The sequence below is a fragment of the Microcaecilia unicolor genome, chromosome 11 (genome assembly GCF_901765095.1).
Source record: "Microcaecilia unicolor chromosome 11, aMicUni1.1, whole genome shotgun sequence".
NCBI classification, from domain to species: domain Eukaryota; kingdom Metazoa; phylum Chordata; class Amphibia; order Gymnophiona; family Siphonopidae; genus Microcaecilia; species Microcaecilia unicolor.
The window spans coordinates 60,358,789-60,375,664 of NC_044041.1; the positions used below are offsets into that span (position 1 = coordinate 60,358,789).

General features: G+C 50.8%; 1 protein-coding gene across 1 annotated transcript in view; it reads right to left on the minus strand.

The window, feature by feature from the left end:
• The window catches only part of LOC115480918 (coiled-coil domain-containing protein 74A-like), a 91,433-nt gene that overhangs the window by 4,475 nt on the left and 70,082 nt on the right, over nt 1–16,876 (minus strand). The window contains exon 9 of the mRNA XM_030219903.1: nt 8,115–8,171. Coding sequence (XP_030075763.1) covers nt 8,115–8,171 — 57 coding nt within the window. The remainder of the gene's footprint in view (nt 1–8,114; nt 8,172–16,876) is intronic.

Consider the following 16,876-nt stretch of genomic DNA (forward strand, 5'->3'; position numbering starts at 1 on the left):
GGGCAGGGTGCTAGACCGGGTGGCAGGGCCGTGCAAACACAGTAAGCAAGGTAAGCACCGCAGGGGGCGCCTGCCTTCAAGGGCGCCGCCTGCGGTGCTGCCGTCGAGTTGTATTTAAAAAATAAGCTTTACCGCGTTGGCGCGCTGGCGCCTATGCGTATGCGCCCCTGCTGCCTTCCCGCGGGATAGGAGGAGTGGCACTAGCTCCAATTAGTGCGATCCCAACTCTCAAGTCCCAGCTGCATCTGCTTTATGCAGCCCCTGGTTGGAGCCTAGAGGTGAAAAGTGAAGGCCGCTAGCGAGAGCGGACAGCAGGTCTGAAGTGAGAGGCAGGGTCACGTGCAGGCAGTGCTGAAGTGCAGGGACAAGTCTCACACCTCATCAGCAGGCTGTTAATTGATCGGCACCTGAAGCCAAGAAGCAGGGGAGAAAAAAAGGACATGTGTCGAGGTGAGAAAAAGTGTAATTCCTACAAAAGGGAAAAGGGATCCAAGCAACCACTTCAATGCTTCATGTGATGAGGCCCCTCTTCCCCCCCCCCACCCCCCCACATGAAGAGTTTTCCTAAATCCCTAGTCCTGCCACAGGAAATTACAAGCCTTTTATTTCACAAAGCGCTGTTACTCTGCATTCAGAACCTAGCGCTATGCAGTGACGCATTTATTAGCGTTAAATCAATTTATTTTTCTCCGAGGACAAGCAGGCTGCTTGTTCTCACGACTGGGTTGACGTCCATGGCAGCCCCCACCAACCGGAACAAAACTTCGTGGGCGGTCCCGCACGCAGGGCAAGCCCACCGCGCATGCGCGGCCGTCTTCCCGCCCGTGCGCGACCGTTCCTGCTCAGTTTTTTTCGATTCCGCGCTGAGGAGAGACGTGTTACCGTCTCTCTCTTGGTGCCGCAAATTTTCTTTTTCTTGCGCGTTCGCGCTTCTTTTCTTTCTTTTCTTATCTTTAAAAAAAAAAAAAAAAGTTTGTCCCCTCGTCGTCTTAGCACGGGGGCGCTTCATTGCGGCCTTGTGGCCGCTCGGTCATTTCTTTTTCGGTGTGCTTTTCACCGCCACCATCGACGACTTTGACTTCGCCGACGCGATTTTTCCGTCGATGTCCTCAAAGGTCCCGAGTGGATTTAAGAAGTGTGGTCGGTGCGGCCGGCACATCTCGCAAACAGCTACTCACGCTTGGTGTCTCCAGTGCCTTGGCCCGGAGCATAATACCAAGACGTGCACCTTGTGTCTCGGATTGCGAAAGCGGACACAGGTGGCAAGGCAAGTTCGTCGGGACCAACTTTTTGGAACTTACGCCGGCCCGTCGACGGCCGGGTCTTCGGTACCGGTACCGATGTCGATGAAATCGACCCCGACGATGGCATCGACCCCAGGAGCACAGGTACCGTTGGCCCGCCAGACCTCCGGCGACGACGGGGGTGAGCGTCCCCGCGGGCAATCGGCCCCGGCCACTCCCTCTACCCAGGGCCATCGGGACCGAACCCTGTCAGACCCGATCCCTCGAGGCCGGGGGGGTTCTACCTCCTCTTCATCTCTGCCACTGAGCGTCGATGATGGGCACCGAAAGAAAACAAAGAAGCATCGGCATCGGTCGCCCACGGCTCACGGAACTGCTAGTTCCGGCGCCTCCAGAGATGAATCGACACCGAGGAAACGGCAGTGCCAAGAGGAGCGTTCCCCCTTGGTCGAAGAGGTATCGCTGCGTCAGTCCATGGGTGCTTCGGTACCGTCTCCTGGACCTGAGCAGCTTCCGGCACCCACACCGGCCCCCCTGCCTTTCCCGACAGCGGGCCTGGACGAGTGCCTCCGAGCCATCCTTCCAGAGATTCTAGAAGGGCTGATGCGCCAGGCCTTGCCGACTCCGGGGGTGCTTGCGCCCCCGGCGCCGTTGATGGAGGCGCCGGCGAGCTCCAGCCCGATGCCGAGGCCTCCGATGCTGCTTGCGGTACTGGTGTCGACCGCCACACAGGTGATGTCGATGGAGGGAGCTTCATCCCCGCCGGCACGGGAGTCCACCACTCGACGCCACCATCGAGGACGTGGTTCCTCGCAGTCGAGACGGGCCTGGTTCAGGTCTGAGCTGAAAGAGCTCATGTCCGACACTGAGGAAGAGGCCTCGTGGGGGGAGGAGGAAGACCCCAGGTATTTCTCCTCAGAGGAGTCTGAGGGCCTTCCCTCCGACCCCACTCCTTCACCGGAGAGGAAGCTCTCGCCCCCTGAGAGCCTCTCTTTTGCCTCCTTTGTCAGGGATATGTCTATATGCATTCCCTTCCCCGTGGTCTCTGTGGATGAGCCGAGGGCTGAGATGCTCGAGGTCCTCGACTATCCATCACCACCTAGAAAGTCTTCCACGGTACCGTTGCACAATGTTCTCCAAGAGACACTGCTTCGGAACTGGCAGAAGCCATTATCTAACCCCACCATTCCCAAGAAAGCGGAGTCCCAATACAGAATCCATTCTGACCCAGAGTTAATGCGGCCCCAATTGCCTCATGACTCGGCGGTCGTGGACTCTGCTCTCAAAAGGGCACGGAGTTCGAGAGATACCGCCTCGGCGCCCCCGGGGCGGGAGTCTCGCACTCTGGACTCGTTTGGGAGGAAGGCCTACCAATCTTCCATGCTCGTGACCCGCATCCAGTCGTACCAGCTCTACACGAGCATTCACATGCGGAACAATGTGAAGCAACTGGCGGACCTGGTCGATAAGCTCCCTCTGGAGCAGTCCAGGCCTTTTCAAGAGGTGGTCAGGCAGCTGAAGGCGTGTAGAAAGTTCCTGTCCAGGGGTATATATGACACCTGTGATGTGGCATCTCGAGCTGCGGCCCAAGGTATAGTGATGCGCAGACTCTCCTGGCTGTGTGCCTCTGACCTGGACAACTGCACCCAGCAACGGCTGGCGGATGTCCCTTGCCGGGGGGGATAACATTTTCGGCGAGAAGGTCGAGCAGTTGGTGGACCAACTATACCAGCGGGAAACCGCCCTCGACAAGCTCTCCCACTGGGCGCCTTCAGCATCCACCTCTACAGGTGGACATTTTTCCCGGGCCAGGCAGGCTGCGCCCTACGCCTACAGCAAGCATAGGTACACCCAGCTGGCCCGAAGGCCTCGTCAGGCACAGGGACAGTCCCAGCGCGCTCGTTCCCGTCAACAGCGTGCGCCTAAGCAGCCCCCTGCGCCTCCACAGCAAAAGCCGGGGACTGGCTTTTGACTGGATCCGTGGGAACATAGCCGCCATCAAAGTGTCCGTACCGGACGGCCTGCCGGTCGGGGGGAGGTTGAAAGTTTTTCACCAAAGGTGGCCTCTTATAACCTCCGACCAGTGGGTTCTCCAAATAGTGCGGTGCAGATACGCCCTGAATTTGGCCTCCACTCCACCAAATTGCCCACCGGGAGCTCAATCCTTCAGCTCCCATCACAAGCAGGTACTTGCAGATGAACTCTCCGCCCTTCTCAGCGCCAATGCGGTCGAGCCCGTACCACCCGGGCAGGAAGGGCAGGGATTCTATTCCAGGTACTTCCTTGTGGAAAAGAAAACAGGGGGGATGCGCCCCATCCTAGACCTGAGAGGCCTGAACAAATACCTGGTCAAAGAGAAGTTCAGGATGCTTTCCTTGGGCACCCTTCTCCCCATGATTCAGAAAGACGATTGGCTATGCTCCCTGGATTTAAAGGACGCTTCTACTCACATCCCGATACTGCCAGCTCACAGACAGTATCTCAGATTCCGCCTGGGGACACGGCACTTTCAGTATTGTGTGCTGCCCTTTGGGCTCGCCTCTGCCCCACGGGTGTTCACGAAGTGCCTCGTTGTAGTCGCGGCGTATCTACGCAAGCTGGGAGTGCACGTGTTCCCATATCTCGACGATTGGTTGGTCAAGAACACCTCGGAGGCAGGGGCTCTCCGTTCCATGCAGTGCACTATTCACCTCCTGGAGCTGCTGTGGTTTGTGATAAATTACCCAAAGTCCCATTTCCAGCCAGTCCAATCTCTGGAATTCATAGGAGCTCTGCTGAATTCACAGACGGCTCAGGCCTTTCTTCCCAAAGCGAGGGCCCACAACCTCCTGTCCCTCGCTTCCCAGACCAGAGCGTCTCAGCAGGTCACAGCTCGGCAGATGTTGAGACTCCTAGGTCATATGGCCTCTACAGTTCATGTGACTCCCATGGCTCATCTTCACATGAGATCTGCTCAGTGGACCCTAGCTTCCCAGTGGTGCCAAGCCACCGGGAATCTAGAAGATGTCATCCGCCTGTCCCTCAGTTGTCGCAATTCGCTGCACTGGTGGACACTTCGGACCAATTTGACCCTGGGACGTCCATTCCAAATTCCGCAGCCCACGAAAGTGCTGACAACGGATGCATCTCGCCTGGGGTGGGGAGCTCATGTCGATGGGCTTCACACCCAGGGACTTTGGTCCCTCCAGGAACAGGATCTTCAGATCAACCTCCTGGAGCTCCGAGCGGTCTGGAACGCACTGAAGGCCTTCAGAGATCGGCTGTCCTATCAAATTATCCAAATTCGGACAGACAATAGGTTGCAATGTATTACATCAACAAGCAGGGGGGCACCGGATCTCGCCCCCTGTGTCAGGAAGCCGTCGGGATGTGGCGTTGGGCCTGCCAGTTCGGCATGCTTCTTCAAGCCACATACCTGGCAGGTGTAAACAACAGTCTGGCCGACAGACTGAGCAGAGTCATGCAACCGCACGAGTGGTCGCTCCATTCCAGAGTGGTACGCAAGATCTTCCGAGAGTGGGGCACTCCCTCAGTGGACCTTTTCGCCTCTCAGACCAAGCACAAGCTGCCTCTGTTCTGTTCCAGACTACAGGCACACGGCAGACTAGCGTCTGATGCCTTTCTCCTCCATTGGGGGACTGGCCTCCTGTATGCTTATCCTCCCATACCTTTGGTGGGGAAGACCTTACTGAAGCTCAAGCAAGACCACGGCACCATGATTCTGATAGCGCCTTTTTGGCCCCGTCAGATCTGGTTCCCTCCACTTCTGGAGTTGTCCTCCGAAGAACCGTGGAGATTGGAGTATTTTCCGACTCTCATTTCGCAGAACGACGGAGCGCTTCTGCACCCCAACCGTCAGTCTCTGGCTCTCACGGCCTGGATGTTGAGGGCGTAGACTTTGCTTCTTTGGGTCTGTTTGAGGGTGTCTCCCGCGTCTTGCTTGCCTCTAGAAAGGATTCCACTAAAAAGAGTTACTTTTTCAAGTGGAGGAGGTTTGTCGTTTGGTGTGAGAGCAAGGCCCTAGAACCTTGTTCTTGTCCTGCACAGAACCTGCTTGAATACCTTCTGCACTTATCAGAGTCTGGCCTCAAGACCAACTCAGTAAGGAATCACCTTAGTGCAATTAGTGCTTACCATCATCGTGTAGAGGGTAAAGCCATCTCTGGAGAGCCTTTAGTCGTTCGATGCAGGGGGGCACCAGAGACCCTAGGCACGGCCCTGCCAGGTGGCAAAGCATCCGGGCCGGATAATCCTGGTGGGTCCGGACTGGCCCAGACGTCCCTGGTATGCGGACTTGATCAGGCTCTCAGTGGACGGCCCTCTGCGGCTGCCAGCGGAGCAGGGCCTGTTGCATCAGGGTCCCGTGGTGATGGAGGATCCCTCCCCCTTTGGTCTTACGGCCTGGCTATTGAGCGGCAGCGTCTGAGGAAGAAGGGCTTCTCAGACAAGGTCATCGCCACTATGCTGAGAGCGAGGAAGCGCTCTACTTCTACTGCTTACGCCAGGGTTTGGCGTACCTTTGCATCGTGGTATGAGGCAGGCTCTCTTTCTCCATTCACTGCTCCAATTTCTTCAGTGTTGGCGTTCCTGCAAGAAAGTCTGGAGAAAGGCCTGTCGCTCAGTTCACTTAAAGTCCAGGTAGCGGCTCTGGCTTGTTTCAGGGGTCGCCTGAAGGGTGCTTCCCTTGCCTTGCAGCCAGATGTGGTGCGCTTTCTCAAGGGCGTTAATCACCTGCGCCCTCTTCTGCACTCAGTGGTACCTGCGTGGAATCTCAATCTGGTGCTAAGAGCCTTGCAGAAGCCGCCTTTTGAACCCTTGTCGAGGGCATCTCTGAAAGACCTGATATTGAAAGCAGTCTTTTTGGTGGCTATCACTTCAGCCAGAAGAGTTTCCGAGCTCCAGGCGCTATCATGTCGAGAGCCCTTTCTGCAGTTCACTGAGGCAGGAGTGTCTATTCGCACAGTGCCTTCCTTCCTGCCCAAGATTGTTTCTCGCGTTCATGTGAATCAGCAGCTCTGTCTACCATCCTTTCGTAGGGAGGACTACCCAGAGGAGTGCTCTGCTCTCAAATATCTAGATGTGAAACGAGTCATCATCAGATACTTGGAAGTGACCAATGATTTCCGGAAGTCGGATCATCTGTTTGTGCTGTTCGCAGGTTCTCGTAAGGGTCTGCAGGCTGCCAAGCCTACAGTGGCACGATGGGTCAAGGAAACCATTGCAGCGGCTTATGTGGCCGCGGGGAAGGTGCCGCCTATTCAGCTGAAGGCTCACTCCACTAGAGCACAGGTGGCCTCGATGGCAGAGGCCGGGTCCGTCTCCTTGGAAGAGATTTGTAAGGTGGCAACTTGGGCATCGGCTTATACCTTCTCCAGACATTACCGCTTGGCTGTGGCTGCTCGGGCGGAGGCCCGGTTTGGAGCTTCAGTGTTGCAGTCAGGGATTTCTATGTCCCGCCCTGGGTGAGTACTGCTTCGGTACATCCCACCAGTCTATGGATTGATCAGCATGATGATATGGAAGGTAAAATTATGTATCATACCTGATAATTTTCTTTCCATTAATCATAGCTGATCAATCCATAGCCCCTCCCAGATATCTGTACTGTTTATATTCTGGTTGCATTTCAGGTTCACGTTTAGTCTTCAGTTCCTGTTCAGGAGAACTTCGTGTTCAAGTTTTTTCAATTGGATTCTTCAGGAGTTGAGACGATTTTGTGTTACAGTGAGCTGCTGCATTCCTCTCTCCTCCGTTTTACGGGGCTGGATTGAGACCTAAATTTTGCCGGCGCTTCCTCCCGCTTCGTGCGGCTGTAGGGCAGCTTTGTACCCCTCCCGCTTCGGCGGTGTTAGGGTCAGTCAGCTCCTCCCGCGGTTGCGGTTGCAGGATAAGCCAGATCCCCCCCCGCAACAGCGGGTGTGGTGTCCCTCCCCCGCTCTGCTGGGATGAGCTGGACGGATTCCCCTCCCCCACTTGTGTGGGGATGAGCAGGGTTGATTCCCCTCCCCCGTTTCGGCGGTGGTGAGCTGGCCAGAGTGTCCCTTTGTGGGTGTAATTCTCTAAGTGCTGAGTCCTGCGGATGGAGCTTTGATATCGACATACTGAGGAGTTTCCTGCAGCACATGACCACATATAAGGAGGCAAAAGGATTGCTCTCTATCTCCACCTGCTGGTAGATGGCCACAACCCACTAGTCTATGGATTGATCAACTATGATTAATGGAAAGAAAATTATTAGGTATGATACATAATTTTACCTTCTGTGTTGTGTGAAATACATTTTTTTTTTGGAGCAATCACTTGTTCTTTCTTCAGTCATTTATCCATGTTGAACCCTAACCTTTTCGGAACTCATCTTTGCCAGAAGCAAATCCTAATAGAGGATCCTGCAATGGGGGAGTGACCACTTTAGTTTGTTTGCCTGGTTCCTATAGAAGGGACATAAACCTGCCTGCCTGCAGGAAAAATCAAGGTGTAGTTCAGGATACAAGCAGCTTTTTCTGTGTGCTATCACTACTACCTTTCCTATCTTTGGATAGCAATTGGCTTCAGTCTACAGCCCTACTGTGTGAGCTAAACCTAACAATGATATGTCTGAATAAGATCAGGCACTCCTTCTGATATCTATAGTACTGCCAACGGCTTCTGTCCAGGTTAGAGAGTAAAGTCACTGATAGGACTGTAAATGGTATGATTGATCTCTAACACTATTCTCAGCCTTGAGATCTCTGGCAGGGACTGATGTGAGCTACCTGAACACAAATTTAATGAAGGTATTCCACAATTTGTTATATGGTTTCCAAAGTGCCTCGTGACTAAATCTAGTTTGGAAAAATATGATGGGTAGAGGCTGCTTCCTTTATCACTTACCATTTCTTAGGTGTGTTCTTCCCAGATACTTTTGGGAGTGCCACAACCTCCTGATCCCTACATTGACAAAGATTTAAAATTAGCTAATTGTGGTAAAGAACTACTGTTACAAAACAAAAACTACAGTCTCCAAAACTGAGGCAAGCCTGGTCCTCCTGGGTACTTGGCCTTCAAGAAAACCCACATCACTAGATGTTCCACTTTAAACAGCTCCTGTTCTCTGTCCCCCTTTCAGATTGCACTGATAGATTCTTGCATGTGGCATCATGCTCCCTTATCAAATTATACAGGTCAAGGACAAATGCCTTTCTTCTGTTGATTAAGCTCTTTCTAATGCAAAGAGTGAAGCCAAACTGATATTGTATCTTCTGATGATGGACAATAAATTAGAGCTTTGGAACAAGTGTGGCTCTTGTGTGGAAGGGCTGCTGGGACAAGTTGGATAAAATTATCAGTGTGCTTTCATCTGATTGAGAAGTGGTACAATAAGCATAAATTAGTTCTTATGTGCTACCAGCCCAGCCCAGAACCTGTGCGTTATGCCCTTCAACCAGTGGATGGAGGAAGAGAAAGTCCTGCATACTTGCCCAATAAGGGCACCATGCAGCCTGAGATTGCTCAGTATAGCAAAAGCAATGGACCACTTGTTTCTCCTTTTCTGTTGAATTGTCATAACAATACTACTAACATTGTTATTAAACAATATTTGAAAGGGTAAACTGCTAGAAAACAAATTGAACTTTGAGATGAGGAGAACACTGACAGTTTATGACTAGAACAAAAAGAGTAAAATTAAAGCCACCTAGACTGTTCTAAAAACTGGTGATATACTAAAGAAGAACTCCGGACTAGTCTGGTAGGACTAAAAGAAAGAAAATGAACAGGTAAGACCTAATTTATCCTGCCATAGCAGCCTTGGTAGGCCAGAGCCTGTGGGCTGTAACAAAGCATTCCTTCGTAAGGGTGGGATGTGGTTCCATGCTGGACGAACAGCTACTGTTCATGCTTCTACATATTAAAATGATTTGCAAATGCAAACAGCGACTATTATATTGCTGATCTACAGAATTTGACCAGAGCTACCACTGGCAGCTCCACCCATGAGGCCAAAATACATCTAGTAGAAAAAAAGAACATTTTCAAACCTTTAGGAAGTTAACGTTCCTGGACAATCTGTGCAATTTTCAAATTCATCGGATTTTTCTAGGTCCCTGAAAAGCACCTGATACACATCTACTACTACTACTACTATTTAGCATTTCTATAGCGCTACAAGGCGTACGCAGCGCTGCACAAACATAGAAGAAAGACAGTCCCTGCTCAAAGAGCTTACACTCTAATAGACAAAAAAATAAATAAATAAATAAAAGCAAGCAAATCAAATCAATTAATGTGTACAGGAAGGAGGAGAGGAGGTTAGGTGGAGGCAAGTGGTTACGAGTCAAAAGCAATGTCAAAGAGGTGGGCTTTCAGTCTAGATTTAAAGGTGGCCAAGGATGGGGCAAGATGTAGGGGCTCAGGAAGTTTATTCCAGGCGTAGGGTGCAGCGAGACAGAAGGCGCGAAGTCTGGAGTTGGCAGTAGTGGAGAAGGAAACAGATAAGAAGGATTTATCCATGGAGCAGAGTGCACGGGAAGGGGTGTAGGGAAGGACGAGTGTGGAGAGATACTGGGGAGCAGCAGAGTGAGTACATTTATAGGTTAGTAGAAGAAGTTTGAACAGGATGCGAAAACGGATAGGGAGCCAGTGAAGGGTCTTGAGGAGAGGGGTAGTATGAGTAAAGCGACCCTGGCGGAAGATGAGACGGGCAGCAGAGTTTTGAACCGACTGGAGAGGGGAGAGGTGACTAAGTGGGAGGCCAGCAAGAAGCAGATTGCAGTAGTCTAAACGAGAGGTGACAAGGGTGTGGATGAGGGTTTTGGTAGAGTGCTCGGAAAGAAAGGGGCAGATTTTACGGATGTTGTAAAGAAAGAAACGACAGGTCTTGGCAATCTGCTGGATATGAGCAGAGAAGGAGAGAGAAGAGTCAAAGATGACCCCAAGGTTTCGAGCTGAGGAGACAGGGAGAATGAGAGAGCCATCAACAGAAATAGAAAATGGGGGGAGCGGGGAGGTGGGTTTGAGGGGGAAAATGAGAAGCTCGGTTTTGGTCATATTTAATTTCAGGTGGCGTTGAGACATCCAGACAGCAATGTCAGACAAGCACGCTGAAACTTTGGTTTGGATGCAAGGTGAGATATCAGGGGTAGAAAGGTAGATTTGGGAGTCATCAGCATAGAGATGGTAGGAAAAGCCACGGGATGAGATTAATGAACCAAGGGAAGAAGTGTAGATAGAAAAGAGGAGGGGACCAAGAACAGAACCCTGAGGTACGCCGACAGGCAGAGGGATAGAAGTAGAAGAGGATCCACCAGAGTGAACACTAAAGGTGCGGAGGGAGAGGTAGGAAGAGAACCAGGAAAGGACAGAGCCCTGGAATCCAAGTGAGGACAGGGTATTGAGAAGTATGCTGTGATCAACAGTGTCAAAAGCAGCGGAAAGATCAAGAAGAATGAGGATGGGATATTGACCTCTGGATTTAGCCAGTAATAGGTCATTGGAGACTTTAGTAAGCGCAGTTTCGGTTGAGTGGAGAGGGTGAAAACCAGATTGTAGTGAGTCAAGAATAGCATGTGAGGAGAGAAAATCAAGGCAGCGGCGGTGAACAGCACGCTCAAGTAATTTGGAGAGAAAAGGAAGGAGGGAGATGGGTCGGTAATTAGAGGGACAAGTAGGGTCGAGTGAAGGCTTCTTAAGGAGAGGTGTGACCACAGCAAGTTTAAAAGCAGCAGGGACAGTCGCAGTAGAAAGTGAGAGGTTGAGAATATGACAGATAAAAGGAATAAGAGCAGGAGAGATGGCATTAAGAAGGTGGGTGGGAATGGGATCAGAGGAACAGGTGGTACATTTTGAGGAAGAAAGGAGACGTGTAGTTTCCTCAATAGTAACTTCAGGAAAGGAGGAAAGGGAATGAGGGGAAGGAGAGAGAGGGGAACGGACTAGTGGAGGGAGAGGTGGTGAGGTAGAGAAAGCAAGGTTTATCTTTTGAACCTTGGGAAAGAATTCAGCAAGGGTCTGAGGAGATAATGAAGGGGGAGTTGGGGGAGGGGGCATCTTGAGGAGCGAGTTCAATGTGGTGAAGAGAAGTCGAGGATTAGAGCCAAGAGAGTTGGTCAGTTGGATATAATAATCCTGTTTGGCACGTAAAAGAGCAGATTGGAAGGAGGTCAGCATGAACTTAAAGTGTAAGAAATCAGCAAGGGCCTGAGATTTCCGCCAGAGGCGTTCGGCGGAGCGGGTACAGGAACGTAGGTAGCGGATATTAGAAGTCAGCCAAGGTTGGGGTTTTGTACGCCTTACAGGGCGGGTCATCAAAGGTGCAAGAGTGTCTAAGGCAGAGGATAGAGTATTGTTGTAAGAAGAAACAGCCTCGTTGACAGACATGGATGGTGTCACAGTAGAGAGGAGGTTTGAAACATGGGAGGATAGAGATGAAGGGTCAATATCATGAAGATTCCTAGATAAATTAGATAAGATAGGACGGGACTGGGAGGGAGGAGATTTAAGTGTGAAAGTTATAAGATGGTGATCAGAGGAGGGAAGATCAGAGGCAAGGAAACTAGAAGGTGAACAGTTGGAGGAGAAGATGAGATCAAGACAGTGTTCATTTTGATGAGTGGGGGAGGTGGAGCATAGTTGGAGATTAAAGGAGGACGTTAAAGCGAGTAACTTGGAAATATAAGAGTTGGAAGGATCATTAAAGTCACCAAGGATGAGAGAGGGGGAGGAAGGATCATGGAAGAAGGCAAGCCAGGCGTCAAAGTCACTGAGAAAGGATGAAAGGGACTTATCAGGGGGACGATAAATGACCGCTATTCGAAGAGGCAGAGGAGAGAAAAGGCGGATAGAGTGGACGTCGAAGGAGGAAAAACAGTGAGATTGAGGTGGAAGAAGGGGTTGAAATCTGGAGGAGGGAGAGAGAAGTAGTCCAACACCGCCCCCACGGCCAGCAGGGCGAGGAGTATGTGAAAATAGATAACCGCCATGGCACAGGGCGGCGACTGAAGCAGAGTCATCAGGGCAGAGCCAGGTTTCTGTTAGGGCGAGCAGATGGAGGTGACGCGAGATAAAGAGGTCCTGGATATAGGCGAGTTTGTTACAGATAGAGCGGGCATTCCATAGGGCGCAAGAGAAGGGCAGAGAAGAGGAGGGGAGTAGAGAAATAGAGATGAGGTTAGAGAGGTCACAGTGAGATCTGTAGAGTTGGGATAATAGTTGGTGAGGGGGGCCAGGATTGGGATTGATGTCACCGGCTGAGAGTAAGAGAAGGAGTAAAAGAGAGCGGAGGAGAGTAGGAGAGGTGTGGCGTCAAAGGCGAGAGGTATTTAGGTGGAATGGGGAAGGCAAAATGGACGGAAGAAAGAGGCGGAGATTAAAAGCCACGAGGGAGGAAGAGGGTAGGAGAGAAGGTGAGGTGATGAAGTCAATGGATGGGAAGTGAGTTCCTGTAGCGGAGAGAGGTAGGGGGTGAGGGAAAAGATTAGGAAGGGACAGAGCTAGGAAGAGAATGTGAATAGGGGCCATAAATGATTAAGGTACTTTAGCTACTGGAAAAAGATTAGATACAAAGAGAAAAATGCCCCGCGCGCCGTTAGGCGTGCGGCACCTAGAGCGGAGGCCCTGGGTGTCACCCCGGAGAAGGCTGTAAGGATATGCAGATGAGCTGCAAGTCCTCCACAGCACCTGAAAGGCAGCCGGTGGTAGAGCTGGGCACCTCTCAGCTGAGGAAAGGCTTACCAGGGGTTAGGCCGAAGCCAGCATTCCTCCCCCTGAGGGTCGCCTGATCCTAGCCAAAAAGCACCTGGAAACTCTGTGCACTTGGAGAGAAGGCCCTGGGAAGATCGGGGTGGAACTGGAGTCACCCCGGATACAGCTGTGAGGAAATGCAGAAGGGCTGCAAGTCCTCCACAGCACCTGGTGGGAGCGCTGGGCACCTAGAGCGGAGGCCCTGAGTGGATCGGAGTGGACCTGGGTGTCACCCCGGAGAAGGCTGTAAGGATATGCAGATGAGCTGCAAGTCCTCCACAGCACCTGAAAGGCAGCCGGTGGTAGAGCTGGGCACCTCTCAGCTGAGGAAAGGCTTACCAGGGGTTAGGCCGAAGCCAGCATTCCTCCCCCTGAGGGTCGCCTGATCCAATGAAAATAAGGATTTGAACTCCTCCCCATTCCTGCCAATGCAACAAAGAAAGCACAAGAATCTGAAATTCATAGAAGAAATATTTACCACCTTTGGAAAGAAGGAGGGAACTGTATAGATCAAAACTAGTTTTGCAGACCAGTAGAAAGGGATTCTGAACCATAAAGCTTGCAATCTAGAATCCTCCAAGCCAAAGAGATTACCCCAGAGGAAGAATATATTGAGGATGAGAACTTTAAGAAGTTACACTAATAAGGGCTTAATAAAAAGCAGAAGCCTCAGCACCTACCAGATTCAACTTCACTCAACACAAGAAGAACATACAGAAGGATGGAGATAAGAGAAACACACTATATCTGGATGAGTTGTCTAGAGGAGACCTTTCCAGCTGGCGTTGAAAGCATGTCAATGAACCCTGAAGGACCCTAGAGATACCCTTGTTTAGAGTCCATCCTGAAGAAATACAAGGATGAGAGAGATCTTCACAGCAAGAAAGTAACCATTCTCTTTTCACACCACCTTTCAAGACTCGCTAATAAGCCACAAATTCAATCAAAATAGAGCACTTCTTAGCCTGAAACAGTGTGGCAGAGACCTGTGAGTAATTATGGTGCTTCAAGTGCAACCGCTCAAGAGACGGGGAATGGGATCTGATTTTCCAAGGGAATTGGACCCTGCAACAGAGGCCTTGTCTGAGAAGATGCATTGGTTGAGCAATCTTGTGGCGATCAGCTACACAGTCTTCTGACCCAAAAACGAGCTATTAGAACTACTGCGCTTGAGAAAAAAAGCAATTATTTAGCATATCCAACCTGACTTTGTGAGAAGTGGAATACCTGACTGGAGATTTCTTTGAATTCAAGAGTGTCAAATTGCATCTCAACCTACAGATTAGCTCTACTAGGTGAACTGAGGAAACTTTACAGTAGTACTGGCTTTGATACCATAAATCTAGAAACATAAAACCCAAGAGAATGAAAAGAGTGCAAAGCCACTGGAGACTGCTTCCATTCTCGTGGATCAAGAAACTGTCCGATGAAATTCCATATCACAGGAAAATGTGATGCTAATGGAGCTATAAGCTGCAAAAACTCCCTGGCCATTACAAGGCTGGATGTGCCTCTTTAATAGTTGATGGGAGCTACTGCAGACACCGAGTCAGAAAATGCTCTCACTGCTCTTCCAAGAAGATGAGAATTGAAGGCATGCTTTGTTCAACAACTGCTCTGATGGGCTGATGATCAGAAGCAAATGCAAGCACTAGAGGCTATTAGCGCCATACTAGTGCCTGCATTTGCTACCGCCCCATGATCAGAGCCCTGGAGCGTGTGAAACAAAACCAGAACGCAAATGCATGCAAAATAGGCTCAACACAAGTAGCATGCAGATGTATGCTAAACGTATTCCTCAATGATCGGCGAGCAGTGCACAAAACACTATCACACTGTCTGCAGCAAATCCTACACCAGCTCAGAGCAGGCATTAGGGTTTGCAGACCTTTGGGGAGGAATGGTGACCCCTGTCCAGCATTCTAGCTGGTCCCCTATTCCCCCAATGCAGCCCCCCTCCCCGCAGAAGCAGGAACCCCGACCCACCCAGCGACATAGGGGCTGGAGGTCTTCAGCCCCCCTAGCATCCCCTCAAGAAAAGCCCTGGCAACCCAGTGGGCCATGAATCAAGCCCCCCCCCCCCCCAACCTGGTGGTCTAGCTGCCCTCTTCCCCACCTCTGGTACCTTTGTTGAAGGAGGGAGGTCGACTCCCTCCTCTTCCAGCAGCGCCGCCTTGAAAATGGTGGTGCCCAGCCCTACATAGTGCATCCTGGGATGCAGTGGGTGGGGATTCACACCATATAAGGTATGGCAGCGCTACTAGAGAAGGAGAGTGTCTACCTCCCTCCAAAAACAAAAGGGGGCGAGGAAGAGGGCCACTATACCACCAGGTCTGGGGAGCTTGATTCATGGGCCACCAGGGCTTTACTAGGGAGGTTAGGGGGGCTGGAGACCTACTGGATCTCCAGCCCCCCAGAACTTGTCGAGGGGGGGGTCAGGGGGACTGGAGGTCTGCTGGACCTTCAACCCTAGTGTCGCTGCGTCGGGGTGGGGGTTCTAGGCCACCATGGCCATGCTGTTTGGGATCTGGTGGTCCCACAGACCTCCAGCCCCTGTGTTTGACAGGTCTGGGCTTTTGACAGGCCGGACCTGTCAAGTGTGGAAGGATTGTGCACTTTCCCTATGATCAGAGATAGTAGCACACATAAATTTGCATGCTATTATCTCATCATAGGGGCGGTAAAGCCCTGTGCTGTTCCAGCACCAATTTTTAGAGCACTGTTTGGAACAGCGCAGGGTTTTTGATAATCTGGGCATTAGTTAGAAACAGATGATAAGCCTGCTCCTGATTGGAAAATTGCAATGCCTAAGGCTCCAGGGCTATGAAAACAACTCCTGGAGCAATTCCCCCTGGAAGATTCAAAGCACAGAAGGGGTTCTCTTTTCTCATACTGAAAATTCCCTTTCAGTTAGCTGCACTACCCGCTGACTAGCTCTTTACAAAAAAAAATAAAAAAACCTCAAGGGTAGAGACTGTGGATGACCCTTCTGAGGGAGACTTCCACTGATCAAGCACAAAGAATCTTCTCCACTTGCTGCTCTAGAATTTGACCTCTGAAGAGAGGAACTCTTCAAAATTCGCAGCTCTCTGAGCACTTAAGAAGGCTTTTGAGTAAATCCCACATCGAAAGCCCTGTCTCCAGGATTTCTACAGCATATCACAAGGGTAGTAAAAATTCCCCTGGAAGTTCCGAAGCCAAGGAAATTCTCCATTAAGAGTCAACAGAACCAAACTGGGTGCAGACCTGCACTGGATAGTAAGCTGTGGTTGGAAGTATTTTTGGATATCTGGAGCATAAATTGGAGATGTTTCTGTGCTTTTAATCTGTGAGCCACAAGCCTACACGGTCAGTTGCCTTTAAAATACCATTTTCCTCATCCAAAATAGGTCCCAGGCGCTCTCCTTTCACGAAGAGGGTCCGATGTTGAGGGGGAAAGTAGCACTTAGACCTTCCCCCTGACCACAACCTGAGAATTACCTCAGGCATATGTGAGCTGATTTTCTAGCAAGACTGCTACTTTGACCTAAGTGCAATTGAAAAATCCCAATGGCAAAGGCATGCAACCTCCAGTCCAAAACTCCCTAGAAATAGGCTATGAACCCCTCCTACATGCACATACGATGCAAGTTAATGCTCTCACCTCCTCCTGTGGTGTTGAATAGAGCAGCCCTAGTCTTTTGCCAGAGTGTACACCTAGAGGCTTACCAAAAAGAAGATAGAAGCATAATTTAACCTTTTAAAATATCCACTAGGGGATGCACCTAAGCTCCATGTCAACATTTCTTCATCCTCTAGAGAAGTACCCCTCTGCTCTACTGCAATCCAGTTTTCCATCTGAGAGAAGCTGCCTCAGCAGTCCAGAAGCTGCACGATTCACCTTTCACCATCCGCTGGAGACAGAAAAACATTAAGGA